At 44.3% G+C, this 20,125-nt stretch overlaps 2 protein-coding genes and 1 long non-coding RNA gene across 3 annotated transcripts in view; 2 read left to right on the top strand and 1 right to left on the bottom strand.

The window, feature by feature from the left end:
- Nucleotides 1-979: 979 nt before the first annotated feature.
- The window catches only part of LOC146989196 (GTPase IMAP family member 8-like), a 37,347-nt gene continuing 18,201 nt past the window's right edge, over nucleotides 980-20,125 (bottom strand). Inside the window, exons 2-3 of the mRNA XM_085775348.1 lie at nucleotides 6,990-7,576; nucleotides 980-1,078 (exon numbers count right to left, since the gene is read on the bottom strand). Of these exons, the coding sequence (XP_085631474.1) occupies nucleotides 980-1,078; nucleotides 6,990-7,576 (686 nt within the window). The remainder of the gene's footprint in view (nucleotides 1,079-6,989; nucleotides 7,577-20,125) is intronic.
- LOC146989197 (GTPase IMAP family member 7-like) lies at nucleotides 10,017-18,800 on the top strand. Its single transcript, XM_085775294.1, has 4 exons — nucleotides 10,017-10,038; nucleotides 10,464-10,706; nucleotides 11,946-12,143; nucleotides 18,132-18,800. Exons 1-4 carry the CDS (start codon nucleotides 10,017-10,019, stop codon nucleotides 18,698-18,700), a joined length of 1,032 nt encoding a protein of 343 aa, XP_085631420.1. The 3' UTR covers nucleotides 18,701-18,800.
- On the top strand, nucleotides 12,148-17,946 carry LOC146989198 (uncharacterized). The gene is made up of 2 exons (XR_015035745.1): nucleotides 12,148-12,619; nucleotides 17,208-17,946. It is a non-coding gene; the product is annotated as an uncharacterized LOC146989198 (long non-coding RNA).

Here is a 20,125-nt window from a genome sequence, read left to right as displayed (position 1 = left end):
CCCCACCCCCTTCTAACAGATGGAATTCACTTAATACACACAAATACAAATACAATGAGGAGTGCTAATTGAAAAGGTGTAGAGTAGGCTGAAGCTCATGCTTATTATGCCTACTCTTTTTAGCAAAACAAATGAGAAAAGAGAAAAAGAGAAAAAAAACAACAGCAATGAGTCGGGTCCGGACTTTTTTGTTGTTTTTTTTTTTTTTTGTTACTTTAAACAGGATTTGTGCCGTTTTAAATTGCACTACATCATCAAATTTAAGGGTGTTTAAATGACCAAAAAAAGAGCATTCGTTGGCTCTGTAAATTTTGATCGATTCATAATTCTCATAGCTTTCTTTTGTAATTTGAAAATAGGATGAGTGTTGGTTTTATATGTGTTACCCCATATCTCGACACATTAGGTCATATCTGGAAGTAACAGAGAACCCACCAAAGGTAGACTCTGTGTGTGTGTGTGTGTGTGTGTGTGTGTGTGTGTGTGTGTGTGTGTGTGTGTGTGTGTGTGTGTGTGTGTGTGTGTGTGTGTGTGCGTGTGTGTGCGTGTGTGTGCGTGTGTGTGTGTGGCCCCCTGCTGTTTGTCTTCATTACTGGATCTCTTTATGTTGTTTATGTGATTATTGTTGTTGAGTTGTCATTAACCTCAGTTTGTCCACACATGATGCTTTCACTGAACACACGCACGCACCTTTTTCACTAGTTTTCATCACAGAAGGAAACTAACCAATATACAACTGGTTTAATTAATATTAAATATCACTGTAGGACACATGCCTTCTGTTTGACCACCTGAGCTACAGCCAACCCTGTAAGTCCCAGTGCAGCTCCTGCCTTCAGCTCCTCTTGAGGTCTACCAATGTCACACAGACCTGGAGTATCAACAACCGTCAGTGTCTGACCATCAAACTTGGATATTTCCTTCTGACACTGTGATGTCAGTAAAGAAGACGATGTTTTAAACTGAAAAACCTTCTTCCTCAAGATGGTGTTTCCTGACAGACTTTTTCCAGCTCCAGTTTTCCCAACAAGCATGATCCTGAGCTCTGGTTCCTCCGGTTCCTCGAGTTCCTCTGGTTCTGTTGGTCAATTGCACAAACACATTATAGATTAACATAATATAAAGAACAAACAAACAAAAATCAGATTTGACACTCTCTACACACTCGAACTCTAAATTAAATAGTCTCTAAATTTTAAAACTTTGAAAATTCCTACCAAACCAACGGTACATGCTACAATTTTGCAACTTTCACCAAAATGTAGCCCCAATACTGCAGAAACTTTTGTCCACTTAAACTCATTAAAAATTATTAAGTCCATCACCATTTTTTCAACAACTGTAAAACTTATAAAACCTTATCTCCTCCCACAATTTTCGCTCCATTGTCACCAAAATTGCTAGAGAGCATCTTCAGACTGTCATCCATAAAACTTGTTTCTCAGATTTTTGATTTATCAAAAATTGAGCCTACAGTGGACGGTAAACTGTAAACAAATACCATCCAATTCTTGCTAAATACATTTTCAATCTTCCTGAAAAAAAAAGACAATATTTTGGAGTCGTGGTTGATGAAGTTTGGCAAATATCAGAATTTTAGGTCTCAATTCGAGACAATTAGCTCAGTGAGTCAGGCGCTGGTTCTTGGTATCAGAGGTTGTGGGTTTATGTCCCAGTAAGGTGACACATTAAAATGCCAGATGTCCTCAATGGTGGTGTGACAGCATGCCTCTAAATTAAATAAGGGAAGAAAAAAAACTTGCCCAGTGCCAACCATTGACCGTGTTCTTTTCCTTAATCTTCTTCTTCTTCCGAGGAAATCCTCCTTTTGTTCACTTATATATTTTATACTGTAGCTTTAATACAAACGTATACCTTTATACCGTTTGGAGCTTTAACACAAACATCTACCTTTATACTGTATGGAGCTTTAATACAAACATCTACCTTTATACTGTATGGAGCTTTAATACAAACATCTACCTTTATACTGTATGGAGACCTGGATGATGTCATCTCTGAGCGCTGCCAGGCTCATTCTGATAATAATGATTCCACTTCGGCATTCGGGTCCATTTTTAGCGCAACTAGCCGGAGCTTTAGTGAGTCCAGGTTGCGGAGAGGAAGCCTGTGGAAGCTGAACTTCGTCCAGCTGCAACTTCGTCCAGCTGCTCATTTTGTTATGACAAGCCTTAGCGGTAACAACAAGCTGCACGGCGGTCAGAGATGACATCATCCAGGTCAGAGGTCAGTAGGTCAACCTACAGACCCTGGATGTTGATAACAGCTAACCCCGGACTCAGAGGGGAATAGCGTATCATAACAAAATATTGGTGAATGAACAAGTTTCGCTGCAGATAATGAGTTATTTAGAGGCTGCATTCTGCTGCCCTGTAGACTCCATTATATGGATATACGCGGCTCTCGGCTGGAGCTAATTTCGTCGGAACGACTTGTAATGACACCAAAGTTATCTGGTTGAGTAGGGCCTAAATGATCGTATTTTATGCTAGACATAGGCTAAGGTCCAGATTGTAAAAAAACTGCAATTATCCTTTAACACAAACATCTACCTTTATACTGTATGGAGCTTTAACACAAACATCTACCTTTATTTTGAAGGAGCTTTAACACAAACATCTACCTTTATTTTGAAGGAGCTTTAACACAAACATCTACCTTTATTTTGAAGGATTTAATCGAAACATCTACTTTTATACTGTATGAACAGAGTGGGCCCTAGTTTGGTGGCGCAGCGCAGGTGGCGCAAGGTAGCGCAGCCGGTGTAATGCAAGTTTCGACCAGCGCAGCCTAGTGCAAGGTCAGATTGGCAGATTGGCAGATCACGCTGCGCTGAGATAGGTGCGGCCGCGCAGCAGGGGGAGGCGTCACAGATTCAGCTTGGTGCAGTGGAAGTTTCGTGCGAAAATGTCCCGCCGAGGTTGCGCTGTAAGCTCGCCACCTCCAACCAGGTCTACTCTCAGCGCAGGGCGGAGCGCAGCAGGTGCAGTGCAAGTTTGGCTGACTGACCTGCAGTGCACACACGTCACCAAGACCTCACAGGCAGATCTCCACAGTTCCAGACACATTTCAATGCAATAAATATCCACAATAACCACTATTTAATGCAACTAACGGAATCAACACGTGAATTTATATCTATATAGATTGTCCCGTCACATCTGACGTCAGATCAAAGGCTGTCGGCACGCGTAATGGAAACTCCACCTGAATTAACACAGCAGGGACGAACTGGCACTGAAAAGCAGCTGTGGATGTCCCAAGAGCAGGACTGAGGGTGGATGACTGCATGTCACTGCCGTGTTGAGATACGCGCTGTGCCGTTGTGATGATCCGCTTTAGTTATTTATTTATTTACTTATTAATTTATTAGAGGGCAAGTGACCGCGTCGTCACGCGGCCGTAATGAAAGACAAAACACAAATCATCATCTCTCTTAGCCCACCAAAACAGCCTCGGTATCAGATGTTAGCTAACAACAATCTAACAACAAGGGTTGGGACGTCAACAGGATTTCACTGGGAAGAGGATTTTTCAACATACAGTTCATGGATGGTGAGTGTCTCTGTCAGTTACAAGACGTTATTTTATTTTTCAGTCAACGAGTACTGACATGACATGAAAGAAGTACTTACGGACTGTTCCTGTGTTCATTTACGTCGAAGTCCGGATGAGAGGGCAGAGCGAGCCGAGCCGTGCAGTGTCACACACTGATCAACAGGACCCCAGGTAAAAAAAAATAAATAAAAAAGTACTGAAAAGATCGATGCAATTAATACTAACCTAATAATAATCATAATAATATTATTCTCTCTGTGAAAGGTCCCTGCCCAATTCCAAGGGGGACCTCTGAAAGTAAGTGCAAAAAAAATGTTACTCTTGGATTCTTGGAAATAACAATCTTGACTAGCATTTAACCCACTGCTATATATGAAATTGCTATTTTAAAGTTTTTTCTGGGTACACATCACTCGATGACAGACATAAAGTCTTGTGTGATTACATCACAGTAATGCAAGTTACAAATACCCAGAATAGGAGTACTACTCCTGTCAGGAGGTAGGAGGACTGCACTGTAATTAGCACTGCATGTACAGTTTTCCCTAAGGAGATTGTTCACATTTCTACTTTTGTTCTTGCTGTGCAGTGCTGTCTTTTCCTTTCTGTATCGCAATGACATGGTCTGTCAACAAATTTAGTATTTAGTGTAAGTTTTTTTCAGACACATTAAAATAAATAAAAAATAATACGGTAATATACAGACATAACAAATGAATACTTTGCAATGACAACACATGAAAAAAAAATACAATAACTGAAAATAAAGATAATTTGTTTTGTTTGTTTTTTTCATACTTTTTTTTTCACAAATTACAGTACAAACAGTAAAAGCACAAATGTGAATCTTGTCCAGTCGATCTCCCACATACACTAAGGTGTAACTTACAATTTACAATAATTGTCATCAAACCTTTAGCCATATTTTACATCATGCCTCATGTTGACAACATGACTAAGCAATTTGACTGTCTTATCTGTACACAACGACACAAGGACTTGTCATTCTGATGGCGCTTCATTGACACAGATACAGAATTTACTTTTCAAGATTCAAGATTCCATTAGCCATTTTATGTTTTGACATAATTGGAACGTGCTGTGGTGATGATGAACTAAGGATTTTGAGCAAGAGACTAGCCTTTGCAGGTAATCCATGGTGTTTTCCTATTTGTACGAATTGTTTTGAGAAATGCAAATGCAAATGTTGAGGATGATTCGAGAAATGTACCAAAGCGACTCAGAAAAACTATAATTCCTGATAATTAGACACCTCGAAGGGCATTATCCTATCGAAGCAAATGTGTCTCATATTTGAAATTAAAATGGATTAACAGAAATCCTTTTTCATTTTCAAAATGTCACTGCATTTTTTTCTTCATCAACAAACATAACATTACTTGTTGTGTGTAATAATGTTGCATTCACTGCCCTGGTGCGTTCACTGACCGGTTCATCTGTCTCTTCTTTCCTCCGTCTTCACCCGTCCTGAAGGTGTCTGACCAGATATTTCTCCTGAAGCCTGAAATCTTCCCAGAGTGCATTGCCAGAGAAGATGGGAACATGTGGCCAGATGCAGAAGGTGAATGTGTTAAACATTATCACTGACTTGACAGAAGACACGCCTGTGTGTGTGTGTGTGTGTGTGTGTGTGTGTGTGTGTGTGTGTGTGGCCCCCTGCTGGTCACCTTCATCCCTGGATCTATTTATGTTGTTTATGTGATTATGGAAACTAAACAATAGGAAGAGGAGGAAGAGGAGAGGGAAGTGGAGGAAGAGAAAGAGGAGACCTTCAGCATCAGTGTTTTTGTTTCCACTCTTTATTAAACAAACAGAAGGAGAACATCCTGACAGGAAAGAAGTTTAAAAGTTTCAGCTTTACAAACCTCAGACACACACACACACACACACACTCTGGTGTGTCTTCTGTCTCTGTCACCGATGCCGCTGAATAAAGATTCAGTGTTTTGAAACTGTGGCTGTCTGTGACATCAGAGCGTCATGTGATGTCAGAGGTCACATGACGCTCTGATCATCCACCAATCACAAACAGCCGTGCTCTCACTTCACTTCACGTCCTGCTCACATGTTTGACTCTGACCTGCGGTCACTTCTCCAGCTTCTTATAGACCTCGTTAAGATCATGACAAACAGGACAAAAGGAACGAAGAAGGGAAAGAAGAAGGGAATGAAGAAGGGAATGAAGAAGGGAATGAAGCCTAGCCAATGTTGTTGTTCTTCTACTACTGCTGCTGCTGCTGTTTCTTCTTCTTCTTTCTCCAGACCAGCAGCTGCAGAGAGAACACACAGCCACATCAAAGGTCAAAGGTCAAACAGCTGCATATCAATCTGCAAGACTGCCTGAAAGACATCAAATCCTGGATGTCTTCTAACTTCTTGCTACTGAATTTGGATAAAACTGAGGTCTTTGTGTTAGGACCTAAACACCTCAGGGACACTTTCTCTAATCAGATTGCTACTCTAGATGGCATCACCCTGACCCAGAGTACAACTGCAAGGAAACTTGGAGTCATTTTTGACCAAGACCTTTCCTTCAGCTCCCACATAAAACATGTGACTATAGGACTGCCTTCTTCCATCCTGCGCAGTATCACTAAGATTAGGAATATCCTCTCCCTGAGTGATGCTGAAAAACTGGTGCATGCATTTATCACTTCTAGGCTGGATTACTGCAACTCTCTCCTGTCAGGATGTCCGACGCTACCTCGCTCGCTCATCAAACTCATCAAATACACAATCCAACAACTCCAAAACGCTCTCATGGACAAATTGTGACCTGCACATTCACCACGTTATGAGATAATAACAGAACGTTCCCAGACAGAGTTGTTTTTGAGGTAAATGCAGAGACTGCTTGATGAAAAACTGCCCCCGACGAGAACGCGCATCAGCGGTTTTGCATGAATTTACCTGCACCGACAATTAAAGGTAACAAACCTACTCCTAAAACTATTGGGATTATGGCAATGGGCCAATTTGCCAAAATGTTGAACTATTGCTTAAGTCCAGGCTTAAAACCTTCCTGTACGACAGAGCTTTTAGTTAGGACTGGTTCAGGTAGCTCTGAACCATTTTATAGATATGCTGCTATAGGCTTAGACTGCTGGGGGACACATCCTCTCCTCTCCTCTCCTCTCCTCTCCTCTCCTCTCCTCTCCTCTCCTCTCCTCTCCTCTCCTCTCCTCTGTTGCTCACCCTGAGGTTTCTCCAATTTTTCTCTGTTATATTCTGTGAGACAGATTTCATTCAAAAGGGTTAATAAATAGACATAAATTCATGGCAATAAATAAGAGAATTAAAAAGGGGCTTACATTTATAAATAAGTTGATGTAATTTGATGAAACATGTCATAATGACTCTAGGCATCTGATTTGATTATGATTTGAGACTGTGTGTGTGTGTGTGTGTGTGTGTGTGGTACCCTTTGGTCCTGGCAGCGCCCAGCTCCTAAGTTTCTCTCCCTGCTGCAGCAGCTGTTGGACCTGCCTCTTGTCTTTTGTCTTGTTGTTGAACAGGAGACATCGGTCCTCGAACTTCTTGACCACGTCTCTCAGGGAGCTGCTGTCGGATTTGAAGATGTAGTTGTCCAGAGACCCGTTCAGGTAGTCTCCACCTGTGAAGAGCAGGAAGCTGTTCTTCAGTCCGATGTCTCCGAGAAGGCTGATGGACAAATTCACGGCCTTCACCTCCTCCTTAGTGAACCGTCCGATCCGGACCACCACCAGGAACAGACAGGGTGTTGAGGAGCTCAGCTGCTTCTGACACCTTGTTCTGATCTTCTCTGATCCAGGTCCTAAGATTCCTGGAGTGTCCACCACTGAGATCTGTTTCCCACACACTTGTCCTCCTTCCTCTCTGATCTCTGTGGTCACAGGTTTGAAGGACTGTTTGGACTCAAACGCTGTTGGTCTCAAAATACTGTTTCCTGTCGCACTTTTACCAACTCCTGTGTTTCCCAGAAGGACGATGGTGAGATCTGGATCTGGATCCATATCTGAGGATCATGAGACCTGCTGGGGAGAGAGACAAGCATCTGATGCTAACTGCTGAGAGGCCATACAGATACCGCACTTGACTCTGATTGGAAGGTCCAATCACAAATAAGAGTCACATCCTGAAAGTTTTAGGTTGGACGACACCACAGAACCACAGAATGTCATACAGGGTAAAAGCAGACGTGTAATGCTAGGAAGGTAGGTGGATAGGTAGGTTCACTGTATGAACAGTGACACACTCAGCATGTGAAGACCTGAGTCACGACCCTGCAGGAACACACACACACACTTCCCGGAAACACCGAGCAGTGAGGGAGTTGGGTGGTGCTCATCTCCTCACGTCTCTTCCCGGCAGTCTTCCCAGCCCCTCACCTACCGGGCTGCTGGACTGCCTACCTACCTACCTACCTACTTACCTACCTATCCACCTCTACCTACTTACCTACAGACCTATTAAGTAGATAGGTAGGTAGGTGCCACCTACCTACCTATCTACCTACCTATCCACCAACCAAGTTGATAAGTAGGTAGGTTAGTAAGTAGGTAGGAAGGTAGGTATAAAGGAAGGTAGGCAGGCAGATAGGTAGGTCTAAGTTCAGAGGATGTTGTTATGATGCCATGTACAGTTGAGCAGGCAAGCAGGTAGGTAAATAGGAAGGTAGGTAGGTAGGCAAGCAGGAAGGTGCATACAACAGGCCAAAAGTTTGGAAGCAGGGCCAATATAGGCAGTGTTTCCCATACATTCATTTATTCGTGGCGGCCTGCCACAAATAAATCACGTCCGCCACGAATAGATTTTTCGGCTTTTGGCACGACCAATGCAATATCGTTCCGTTCATTCATCACCGCATAGCACTCTTTCTCTGTTATTGCCAATCACTCACAGTCTCCAAACATCTCTGCAATTGAGCTTGTGTGAGATGGATTGGACTGATCAGTCCCACAAATCGGTAGTCTCTCATTGATGAACTTAAGGAAGCCTGGAATGCAATTCCTGGCACATAAAAAAAAACATGTGGAGAAAAATTCCTCATATATGCCATGCTGTTGTTAAAGCCAGAGGAGGTTACTTTGAAGAAAGCAATGTCTACGCAAGAACAACCCAAATACCTGATAATTCTGTATGTATCCTGGTAAGTGATTCTTTATAATAATCATATTTATTTAGCTGCAAAGTATACCAATGAAACTATGATCTTTTTTGTACAAATTTGATCTTGCTGCCAAACTTTTGGCCTGTAGTGTGACTTTATGCCTGTGTAAGCTGAAACCTGTAGGAAGCTGGACCTGTTTGTCTTGGCAAACAGGTCCAACTCAGACAGGTGTGTGCGTGCGTGCGTGTGTGGAGAGTCACGTCATTTAGAGGACAAGTTTAAAGGTGCAGTATGTAAGAATGTGGCCAAAAACGGTTACTGCAGTCAAATTCAAAACACAGCAATCTGTTTTTTTCTCCCAGTCGTAGCGGCAGCTCAGTGGAAGCAGACTGAGGCTGAAACGCCACTGACGCCGCCGTGACTGGGAGAGAGGGCTAGGTGGCGCAACATGTAAACACGCAAATTCAAAACATAAACATGATTTGCAGTCTGCAAAAAAAAGATTTTTAATGCGAATACTCTGGCTGTACTATTGTTGTTGGTGAGTTCATCATGTTATATGAACATTATTCCTGAGTCTCTGTGACATATTAGGAGGATTTTACGGCCAGTTGCTTTAGATTTCTTACATACTGTACGTTTAAATGTATTAGGTTTTACATTTATTAGAAAAACAGAATTTATAAATGCTATGCAGACTTAGGCAGATGATGTCTAAACTAAGTAGTCATCACTACTAAATTCTGTTTTACTAGTACTCTATGTAAAACATGATGTAAAACATGATCCACCTGGGCAGAGGCTGTCTCCTCTGAGACCAGGTGTGTTTACTGATGTTTGACATGCATGTCAAACTGCTTCGACGTGATCCAGTCTAAGATCCTTGACTGAACATCTGGACCAGTTTACAGATGTGTCACTAACAACAAGGAACCGCACTGTGTGTAGCCCCTCAGCCCCAACCCCCACCGGACTCACCTGACCAGGTAGAGCAGCTTATAACCATGAAGGTCAGGGTCCAGGACGACAACGAGCCGTCTCCCTCAGGTTGAGCCAAAGTTGTGTTCTTGTTACTTTCAGGTATGTTCAGGGAAGGGAGGGGTTAGACAGGTGGCTGTGGCTCCTTCACAATAAGAGCACAAGAGAAAAAATCGACTTCAACATACTGTCCACAAGCAGCTCTTGGAGAAAGTTGGTTTTATTATGAAGGGCTGGTCGAATGCAGCTCTCTAAAGGTGTGTGGTCCGTTTAAGGGAAGCAGTTTGGTGAAGTCAGGACGGAACGGAGGTGAACTGGATGAAGTGAGAGAGTCTGTGATTTTTCGGTGATGGTGGAGCCTCCGACACCCGGTGAGTGTGATGAACAGATTCATAGAGGAGTGCGACTGAGACTTAGCTTCACGATAGATAGATAGATAGATAGATAGAGATAGATAGAGATAGATAGAGATAGATAGAGATAGATAGAGATAGATAGATAGATAGATTTAATTTATTAATCCTCAGGAAATCTATGATGACTCTCTGAGCCTCACACACTTTACACTGTGGCCTCACTTAGACGCACTTTTTATATTCTACTTCCTCTTTCACCTCTCACAACACGGTGTTCACCTGTTACGTTGTTTACCTGATGACAGACTAAAGTGATGCTGATAAGGTCTTTGTCACTAGAACACGTAGTTAACAAACTATTTATAAACTTGTGTTAACACGCGGAGCCTCTTCAACTCGTGGCCAAAGGTGTAATCGTTTACCTGTCTGTGTCTAAACAGGTGGGAGACAGAGGACAGGGAGCATGGAAGAGCCTTTCAACAGTAAGAATCAATTCAAAGCTGGGGAAGTGGTTGTTGGTGGGGTGGGGGGGTTCTGGCTCCAGAGTCTGACTGGACCTCCGTCTGTTCCAGTTTCAGGACTCAGACTGGTTCTTGTTGGGAAGACTGGAGAGGGGAAGAGTTCCTGTGGAAACACCATACTGGGACGAGATGTCTTCAAAGCAGCTGTTGGTCACTCTTCAGGTAACACACACACACTTACTATACTTGACACAACACATTGCTGTATATCATATACTATACATAAAGATGTGTTGACTGATGTGGCTGTCCATATCAAAGGGTGCAGGCAACACAAATAAAAGCCATACTGTATGTAGCCATGACAAACCTAAATTGTCACTTGGCACTAAAGCCTGTACTACTGCATTGCAGATGTTTCCTTCCTGATAAACAACATTGTTCATTATCGGTTGATAGACAGACCCAACAGGAACACCTAAGGCATTTAGAGCAGATACAATGTCCTCACACTGAGTTCACCTGTACACAGGAATCCTGCTTTCATACCTGAGCCTGGCTCAGTGTTTACACAGAGCAGGAAATGTATTGATTGGTAATTACACAATCAGAACAAGCTTAAAAGAATAGTTCACCAAAAAAATTAAATTCAGTCATTAGTGACTCACCCTCATGCTGATGAATACTCCGGAGTAGTTTTTTATTCCTCAAAGTGCATCTGGAGACCCGAGAGGCCGGTTCATAGTCCAACGAAAACTTTAAATGAGAGTAATAGGGCCCGACACAAAACTACACAAAAAACGTTTAATATTCCTCCACACTGCTCGTCCACTGCAATCCAAGTGTCCTGAAGGGAGATAGTCCAGAGTTTACTCGAAACGTAATTTAAGACATCTTTACAGCCTAAAGTCTTTAACTGATTTTGCCTGCTGTCGCGTTCACGTGATGTACAGTACGTGTGCATCATGCCCGACACAAACAAGTCCATAAAACTACACAAAAACCATTTAATATTCCTTCACACCGCTCGTTCACGGCAATCCAAGTGTCCTGAAGGGATATAGTCCAGAGTTAACTCAAAACTACGTCATCTAGGCAAGTCCGGTCACGTCCGCGTGCATCGCATGAACGCGAGAGTGCGCCCCAGGCAAATTAAGGTTTCATGGTGTTCTGACTTCTCCACATTTGGACCAGCAGATACCTGGTCAGTGTTGCCTCTAGATCAGCTGGACCTGGTTGTAGATTCTTGCAGACGTTTCACCTTTATCAAAGAGGCTTTTCCTGTTGTAAGAACTGGAGAACTGGTCTTCAAGAATCTACAACCAGGTCCAGTTGATGAAACTTCAGCTTTCTCAGAGAACTAAGACCTGGAGGACTGAGGACCTTCACAGACCATGTGGAGTTTCTGCTGATCACAGATCAGTCAACACACAAACCTGGACATGTTTTTTCTCTCCTCAGTGACCCGTGAATGCACCAAACAGAGCGGGGAGGTGTGGGGCAGACAGGTGACCATCGTCGACACCCCCGGCATCTTCGACACCTTGTTAAATGAAGACACAGTGAATAGTGAAATCTCCAAGTGCATCAACATGTCGGCCCCGGGGCCCCACGCCATTCTGCTGGGTGTCAAGGCAGGTCGCTTTACAGAAGAAGACTGTCACGTTCCATGTTCCAGGAACTGGACAAAAGGTGGAGAGACAACTGAGTTTGGCAATTTTTAACAAAAAGAATTTATTAATGAACTTAAAGACAACTCGAACCAAGACAAAACAAACCAACAAACAAAGAAACAAAGAAACAAAAGAGTCCACAGGTGGAGCAGGGCTTCCACCCCAGCCGGAGTCTAGAGAGAGAGTGAATGTCCAGTGCTGAGCCTTTCTGCTCGGCCAGGCCACACCCCACCAGGTGCCATTCATCAGCCTGATGAACTGGCTGATGAGCTGAACTGGCTGATGAGCTGCTGCAGAAACTCCTCCAGCCATCACACCCCCCCGGCCAAGACAGAGGTACCACCTCTGACCTCCGACCCTGCAAGACACATACCAGAGAAAAAAAACACAACGTCCAATCCAATACACTACCTACATCTAGACAAATCCATAACCCAACACGACTGCCAGGTCACAGTCCAGGTAAGCACCTTATCAAACAACATGCAATGCAGAACCCCTCCCTCCTCCCCATTACCTCACCAACACCCCCAAACCCAATGACTCCGCAACTGTGGATCCAGAAGAAGCATCTTTAAGAGCACATACGGATGGGAGCCCGGCCTGGACAGAAGCAGAGAGAAAAGTACATAGCACAACATATTATGACAAAGGAGCACGTGACAAAGTATCCGCCACCAGATTATCCCTGCCCTTAATGTGACGGATATCCAAATGATAGGGCTGCAAAAACAAGGCCCACCGCATCAACCTCTGATTCGGATTCTGCAATGAACGCAAAAAGGTTAGTGGATTGTGGTCAGTATAAACAATCAAAGAAGAACCTGACCCAATATAGACATCAAAATGTTGGAGGGCCATGACCAATGCGAGGGCTTCTTTTTCGATTACTGAATAGTTACGCTGGTAATTTTTAAACTTCTTAGAGAAGTAACTAACAGGTCTCTCAACCCCCCTCTCCTCCACCTGTAACAACACAGCCCCAGCTCCAGCATCACTTGCATCCACCTGCAACTTGAAGGGGCGATCCAACCTAGGAGCAGCAAGCACTGGAGCTGATGACAACAAGTCCTTCAACTGGTTAAATGCCTGTTGACAGATGGGAGACCAAACATATTTAACATCACCTTTTAACAAGTCAGTTAGAGGAGCACCCACAGAAGCAAAATTGGGACAAAACTCCCTGTAATAACCAGCCATTCCCAAGAAACGTAACAATTCCCTCTTTGTCGTTGGAACAGGGAAGTCACGGATCGCCCTGACCTTTCCCTCAATGGTACGCACTTCTCCTTGCCCCACCACCTTCCCCAAATAGGTCACGGTGGCCTTGGCAAATTCACATTTTGCCAGATTGACCGTTAGCTGTGCCCAAAGTAGCCTGTCAAACAAAGCCTTCACCTGCTCCAAATGTTTCTCCCATGTATCACTATATATCACAACATCATCCAAATAGACTGCACAACCCTCCAGCCCCCGAACCACCTTATTCATTAATCTTTGAAAGGTGGCTGGAGCGTTGCGCAACCCAAACGGCATCACGGTATATGAATACAAACCAGATGGAGTCACAAATGAACAAATCTCCCTTGCTCTCTCAGAAAGTGGAACCTGCCAATAACCTTTAAGAAGGTCGAACTTACTAACATATTTGGCCGACCCCACCTGATCGACACAATCATCCATCCTGGGAAGAGGGAAGGAATCAGGTTTTGTCACAGCATTAATCTTCCTAAAGTCAGTACATGGCCTAAATGTGGAATCCGGCTTGCTGACAAGAAGACAGGGAGATGACCAACTAGAAGTAGAAGGCACAGCAAGACCATTTTCAAGCATATAATCTACCTCTGAATCCAATATCTGTCGCTTTTCAGGGCTAACCCGATAGAACCGCTGGGCGATGGGTTTTGCATCCCCCACCTCAACATCATGTTCTATCAAGTTAGTACATGTAGGAGTATCAGAGAAAAGACCTGGATATGCTTGAATAAGACCAACCAGTTGATTCCTTTTATCCTCATCCACCTGCCCAAGCAGCGAATCCAACTTGGCCAAAGTTTCCGAATTTTTAAGTCGAGGTTGCAGCACCACATCACCCGACATCTCTTCCTCCTGCTCCGTACCGGCCACCAAAACAGGGTTATCTGGAACCACAACATCAGAAACATCACGTGCAAAATATGGTTTGATCAAATTAACATGACAGACCTTAACTGATTTTCTTTTATTTGGCATCTCAATCAGGTAGTTTTGCTCTGAAACCCGACGAACAACATTACAGGGCCCAAAAAACTTAGCCTGAAAAGGTGATTCAATCAATGGCTGCAAGACCAAAACCTGGTCTCCTGCACAGAACTCACGTCGCTCTACTTTGCGGTCAAACAGCTGCTTCATTTTCTTTTGAGCCATTTGCAAATTTTGTTTCGCCAATTCCCCAGCCTCATAGAGCCTATGTCTAAACCCATTTACATAAGAAATCAGATTCTTTGGGGGATCAGACGCAACCCACTGATCACTAATGACAGACAAGGGACCCCGAACAGTGTGAGCAAAGACCAGCTCGTTAGGACTGAAGCCTGTACTCTCTTGTACAACTTCTCTGGCCGCCAACATGAGCCATGGTAAGCCGTCCTGCCAGTCTGCCTTCAACTCAGTGCAATAAGCACGCAGCAACGATTTCAAATGCTGATGAAAACGTTCAAGGGCCCCCTGACTCTGTGGGTGATACGCAGAGGACATATTATGAGTGACATTAAGTTGTTTAAGAACCTGGGAGAACAGCCGAGAAGTAAAGTTTGACCCTTGGTCTGTTTGTATAATTTTGGGAATTCCAAACACAGATATAAACTCAGTAATGGCTTTCACCACAGACCTGGTTGTGATCGACCGCAGTGGATAAGCAGCTGGATATCTGGTGGATTGACACATTATTGTTAACAAATAGGAACAACCAGACCTGGACCGAGGAAGCGGCCCCACACAATCAACTAACAGATGACCAAAAGGCTGACTCACTGCAGGGATCGGATATAACGGTGCAGGTTTCAGAGTTTGATTTGGTTTACTAGTAACCTGACACGTATGACATGTTTTTATATATTTAGAAACATCACGCTTCACACGGGGCCAGAAAAAATGCTGTAGCACCCGATGGTAGGTCTTTTTGACCCCCATATGACCAGCAACCTCATCATGTGCTGTCCGAATTACTGATGTTCTAAATTTTTCAGGCAATACCACTTGCACAATGGGATCCCCGCTAAATCCATCACCATGAGGAGCCCAAATCCTACACAGCACGTCATCATGGAGTACATAACCCTGTTTAATGTTCCCCACCTGACAGGAAGGCACCACCAAATCATACAGGTCTTTCAATGATGGATCCTTTCTCTGCTCCTGCGCCAAGTCTACATGAGAAACACAAAGATCATCTGGCACGACAAAGGAAAACTCTTTAACTTTGTCCATAGTTACCCCATCATCAGGCAGAGATGCAGCCATGGCCCGAGTCACAGCACACACTGTGGATGGTTCCAACTCAACTGCTTGCTGTGACAGCCCCCCTGGTACCACCACTGGGCCATGTGCAGCGCCCCCTGCAGAGTTTAAAGAGGAATTACATGAGAGATCTGTTGACTCAGGTTCTGTCACTGGAGAATCGACTCCCCCAGGAGGAACTGGATAGGGAAGACATGTCAAATGTGGCTGCTGAACCGTATCTTGGGGGGTTTGTACTAGTACAGGTCTTTCATCATCTGGCCACATACGACCATCAGGTACCAGGTCATTCCCCAAGATTATGTCCACTCCCCTCACTGGGAGCTCGGGACGCACAGCCACCTCCACATTCCCCTGGAAGAAACCACAGGACAAGAACATTTTATGCACCGGAACAAAAAGTGTTTGTAAAGCCAGACCTCTGCAGGGCACACAACCCCCTGTGTCTGACTGTAGAGAGAAAGGCAAAATGGCCTCCCTCACAAACGTGTGCATAGAACCTGAATCTCTCAACACCTTCACGGGGACTTCCATATCTCTCTCGTGTAGCCTGACAAAACCATCTGAGAGGAATATATGGTAACCTGATTCCACCTCTGCCCCATCCATGGCTTGAACCTGCATTGGCGCCACCAATCCAGCTGACTTTACCTGACCAGGATTAACTCTACCACTACGTGTAGGGCATTCATTTTTCCAGTGCCCTTTTTGTCGACAATAATGACACACTTCAGGCCCACCTTTACTGTTAAAGGGTTCTGACCTTGGAGCCCTAGATGTTGTCTGAGAGTGTCCCCCACTAAAGTGTGCTCTCTCATTAAAGTGTGCCCTTTCATTAAAGTGTGCTCTCTCAGTGTTAAATCGCTCTCCAAATATACGTCTGTGTGTTAGTACATATTCATCAGCTACAACTGCTGCTTCACTTGGAGTGGAAACTTTACGTTCAGTGATGTACGTGGCGATGTGTTCTGGTACAGTCTGTTTAAACTGTTCCAATATTACTAGATCACACAACTCTGGAAAAGTCTCCACATTATCTGCCTTACACCAACGGTTAAAGTGCAGAATCAAATCCCTTACAAATTCCACATGTGTTTGTTTTCCCGTTTTCCTCCAGCCTCTGAACTTTTGTCGGTACGCTTCAGCCACAAGTTCATAGGCTTTTAGTACCGCCGCTTTTACCTTTTTGTAGACCTTGCAGTCCGCCACCGACATAGAGGAATACACCTCCTGTGCTTTTCCTGTAAAGACACACTGCAACATTAGTGTACGCTCCTCATCCGGCCAACCTCTAACATCAGCCACACGTTCAAACATTGCAAAAAATGTCTCAACATCCTTTTCCTCAAACTTTGGCATTAATCTCAAATGTTTAGTGACATCAAAACCAGATTCCCCCCTGATCGCCCCAACCGGAAGTTTACCCGCTGAAATCAGCCCCAACTTATTCTGCTCCACTTCCAGTTTCATTTGTTCCACCTTGTACTTCATTTTTTCTAACTCCTTTTCATGTTCAAATTTCAACATTAACAATTCCTTTTGCTGTTCAAAGGTTAACCCCGGCACAGAAGTAGTAACCCCACTCTTACCATCATCGACCATCAGGACTCCTTCCTCTTGCAGATTTGCCTGTACAATACTCATGATGGTCTCCCTTGTACGTCTGGCATCCACCGCAACCGAATAATGGTGTGCCACCTTGAGAAGCTGCTCCTTCGTATATTGCTCTAGTAACTCATAAGAGGGACATTTAATGAAATCCTCAACACTGGCAGCCATACCTGAACCCAACCCAACAGTCTAGATAAACAATACAAAATGTGGCGCCCCCACTGGGTCCCCCCTACTAACTGCCTAACCAAAACCTACTTACACTCAGCCCTAGTCTTCAGTGGCATTGCTGAGTTCGCCAAGGGCCCTCCCAGGATACCACCCAAAACAGTAAAGGCAAAAAAAAACTGCAGCAGAGCCTCTATTAGGGACTGCTGCTACACCTAACAGAGGGGACACCAGTGAAAAAATTTGCCACACTTACTTTATCTCCAAACTCTGTACTTACCAACTCAGTATACGTCTCCACCAACCTGCATCAGCAGACCAACAATTCCTACCCAAAACACTGGCTTTAGACGAGCCCCCATTTTGTCACGTTCCATGTTCCAGGAACTGGACAAAAGGTGGAGAGACAACTGAGTTTGGCAATTTTTAACAAAAAGAATTTATTAATGAACTTAAAGACAACTCGAACCAAGACAAAACAAACCAACAAACAAAGAAACAAAGAAACAAAAGAGTCCACAGGTGGAGCAGGGCTTCCACCCCAGCCGGAGTCTAGAGAGAGAGTGAATGTCCAGTGCTGAGCCTTTCTGCTCGGCCAGGCCACACCCCACCAGGTGCCATTCATCAGCCTGATGAACTGGCTGATGAGCTGAACTGGCTGATGAGCTGCTGCAGAAACTCCTCCAGCCATCACAAGACCGAGAAGCCGTTCAAAAGGTGGAGAAGGTGTTTTTGGAAAAGGCCTGGAAATACACCATCGTCCTCTTCACTCATGGAGACGAAGTTGAGGACTTTGATGAGATGCTGAAGGACCCACCACCTGAGCTGAAGGAGATCCTGGAGAAGGTCGACAACAGGTACCACCTCTTCAACAACCACAAAGCCAGTGATCGAAGGCAGGTCCTGGATCTGCTCAAGAAGGTGGAGAAGATGGTGGCTGCCAATGGAGGAGAGTTTTACTCCAACGACACCTACCAGGAGGTGGTGAAGATGCTGGACCAGAGGGAGAAGGAGCTCAGAAAGTTCTACCAGAGGAAACTGGACGAGGAGGTGAAAGCTGTGAAGTTAGAGTACGAGAAGAAGCTGGAGGAGGCTCAGCAGGAACGACAGAAGGTGGAGGAAGAACTGCAGTGTGAGCTGAAGGAGCTGAGGAGGTACTACCAGGCCTTGGAGGGCGGAGTCAGATGTGTGGTGGAGAAGATTGCAGACACTGACCCCTTCGATAAGATCCTGCACGAGTTCCATGAGAAGCTGAAGCTGAACTGATCCATGGACACTGCAGCAGTATGAGCAGCACACAGCCTCTAACAGTGAGGCTCAAATTATACTGTAATAGTTGTTACATGCATCCCTACAGCACACACACACAAAGCTGCAGAAAAAAATGTTTAAAAATGTTTCTTAAAAAGCTTTAAAAATCTGGGTGGCTGTGGCTCACTGTCATACTTAGTGTCATCATCTCACCCGGTTCATTGTGAACGCTTGTTATGAACCTGTTACTGTTGTTTCCTTTTAATTTGAAAGTAGTGTGTGTCTGTAACCTGTTCACTTTCATAAAATAAAACCGATTAAAATGTTAAAACGTGACTCACACCTGTGCAGTTAATGATATAAATATCAATGTCATATTGATGCATCCAACACCACCATGTACCTCAGACTGACCCCAGGACACTGGCTCAAGTAAACTGACTGCAGGAGCCCTTAAAGGGTCGATCTCATCAAGTTCACTTCAGCTTTTCAGAGAAATGGAGCAGCACTTGTGATGGCAGCGGGGATTCCCCTGAGGGCAAATGAGCGAGGGCAACTCAATCTGCTTTTGGAACGTAGCCTGTGTGTTTATGTGGACAGTGAAGTATCCCAGAATGCACTTTACCCTAAATATCAACAGATGTTTACTGAGGTTTTGATGTTTTTACCACTGAGTCTCAAACATGTCGTAAGTTATCCATCTCTACCACTTCAGTTACAGTGAGTTCAGTGCTTAATTTGTGCCGATTTGTGAATGAAAACTTCGAACTCCCATCGCTGTGTGGGTGTGGTATGTGCATCAGTGCCTGTTCACCTGGTTCAGGGGCTCATGTGTCACCATGGACAGAGGTGGTGTAGTGTGTAGTGTGTGTGTGTGTGTGTGTGTGTGCGTATGTGTGTATGTGTATACAGGTGCTACTTGATTGATAGACCTCCTCATGGACAAATTAACCACTAAGTAAGTTACAGTCGGGTCTGGAGGTCAAAGGTTACCTGACTTGCGCAGCAGATCCCAGACCTGCTCCTGTCCTCTGTCTTCATTGTTGAACAGATGATACCGGTCTGAGAACCTCCTGAGCACACCCAGCAAACACAAGCCGTAATTTCAACGTTGATTTCCGGTTGAAACCAGGTTGATATAAGGTTTGAACGTTTTTCAAACTCTTTTCTTTTTTTTCTTTTTTTTTTTTTAGTATATTTTTGGGCATTTACGCCTTTATGGATAGTAGAGTTGAGACAGACAGGAAACGAGGAGGCAGAGAGAGGGGGAATGACACGCAGTAAATGGCGCCCGACGCGGGACTCGAACCAGGGCCGACTGCAGCGAGGACAGTGCCTCTATACACGGGGCGCCCGCTCTAACCACTACGCCACGCGACGCCCCTTTCAACCTCTTTTCAACCGTCTAAAAAGCGGTTACAACATCAACGTGTCAAAAGA

This window comes from Trachurus japonicus, chromosome 4 (genome assembly GCF_045865225.1).
Source record: "Trachurus japonicus isolate A0001 chromosome 4, Traja_1.0".
In the NCBI taxonomy this organism is placed as follows: Eukaryota; Metazoa; Chordata; class Actinopteri; order Carangiformes; family Carangidae; genus Trachurus; species Trachurus japonicus.
Note: the sequence above shows the minus strand (reverse complement) of the source record. Positions and strands in the feature narration are given on the sequence as shown.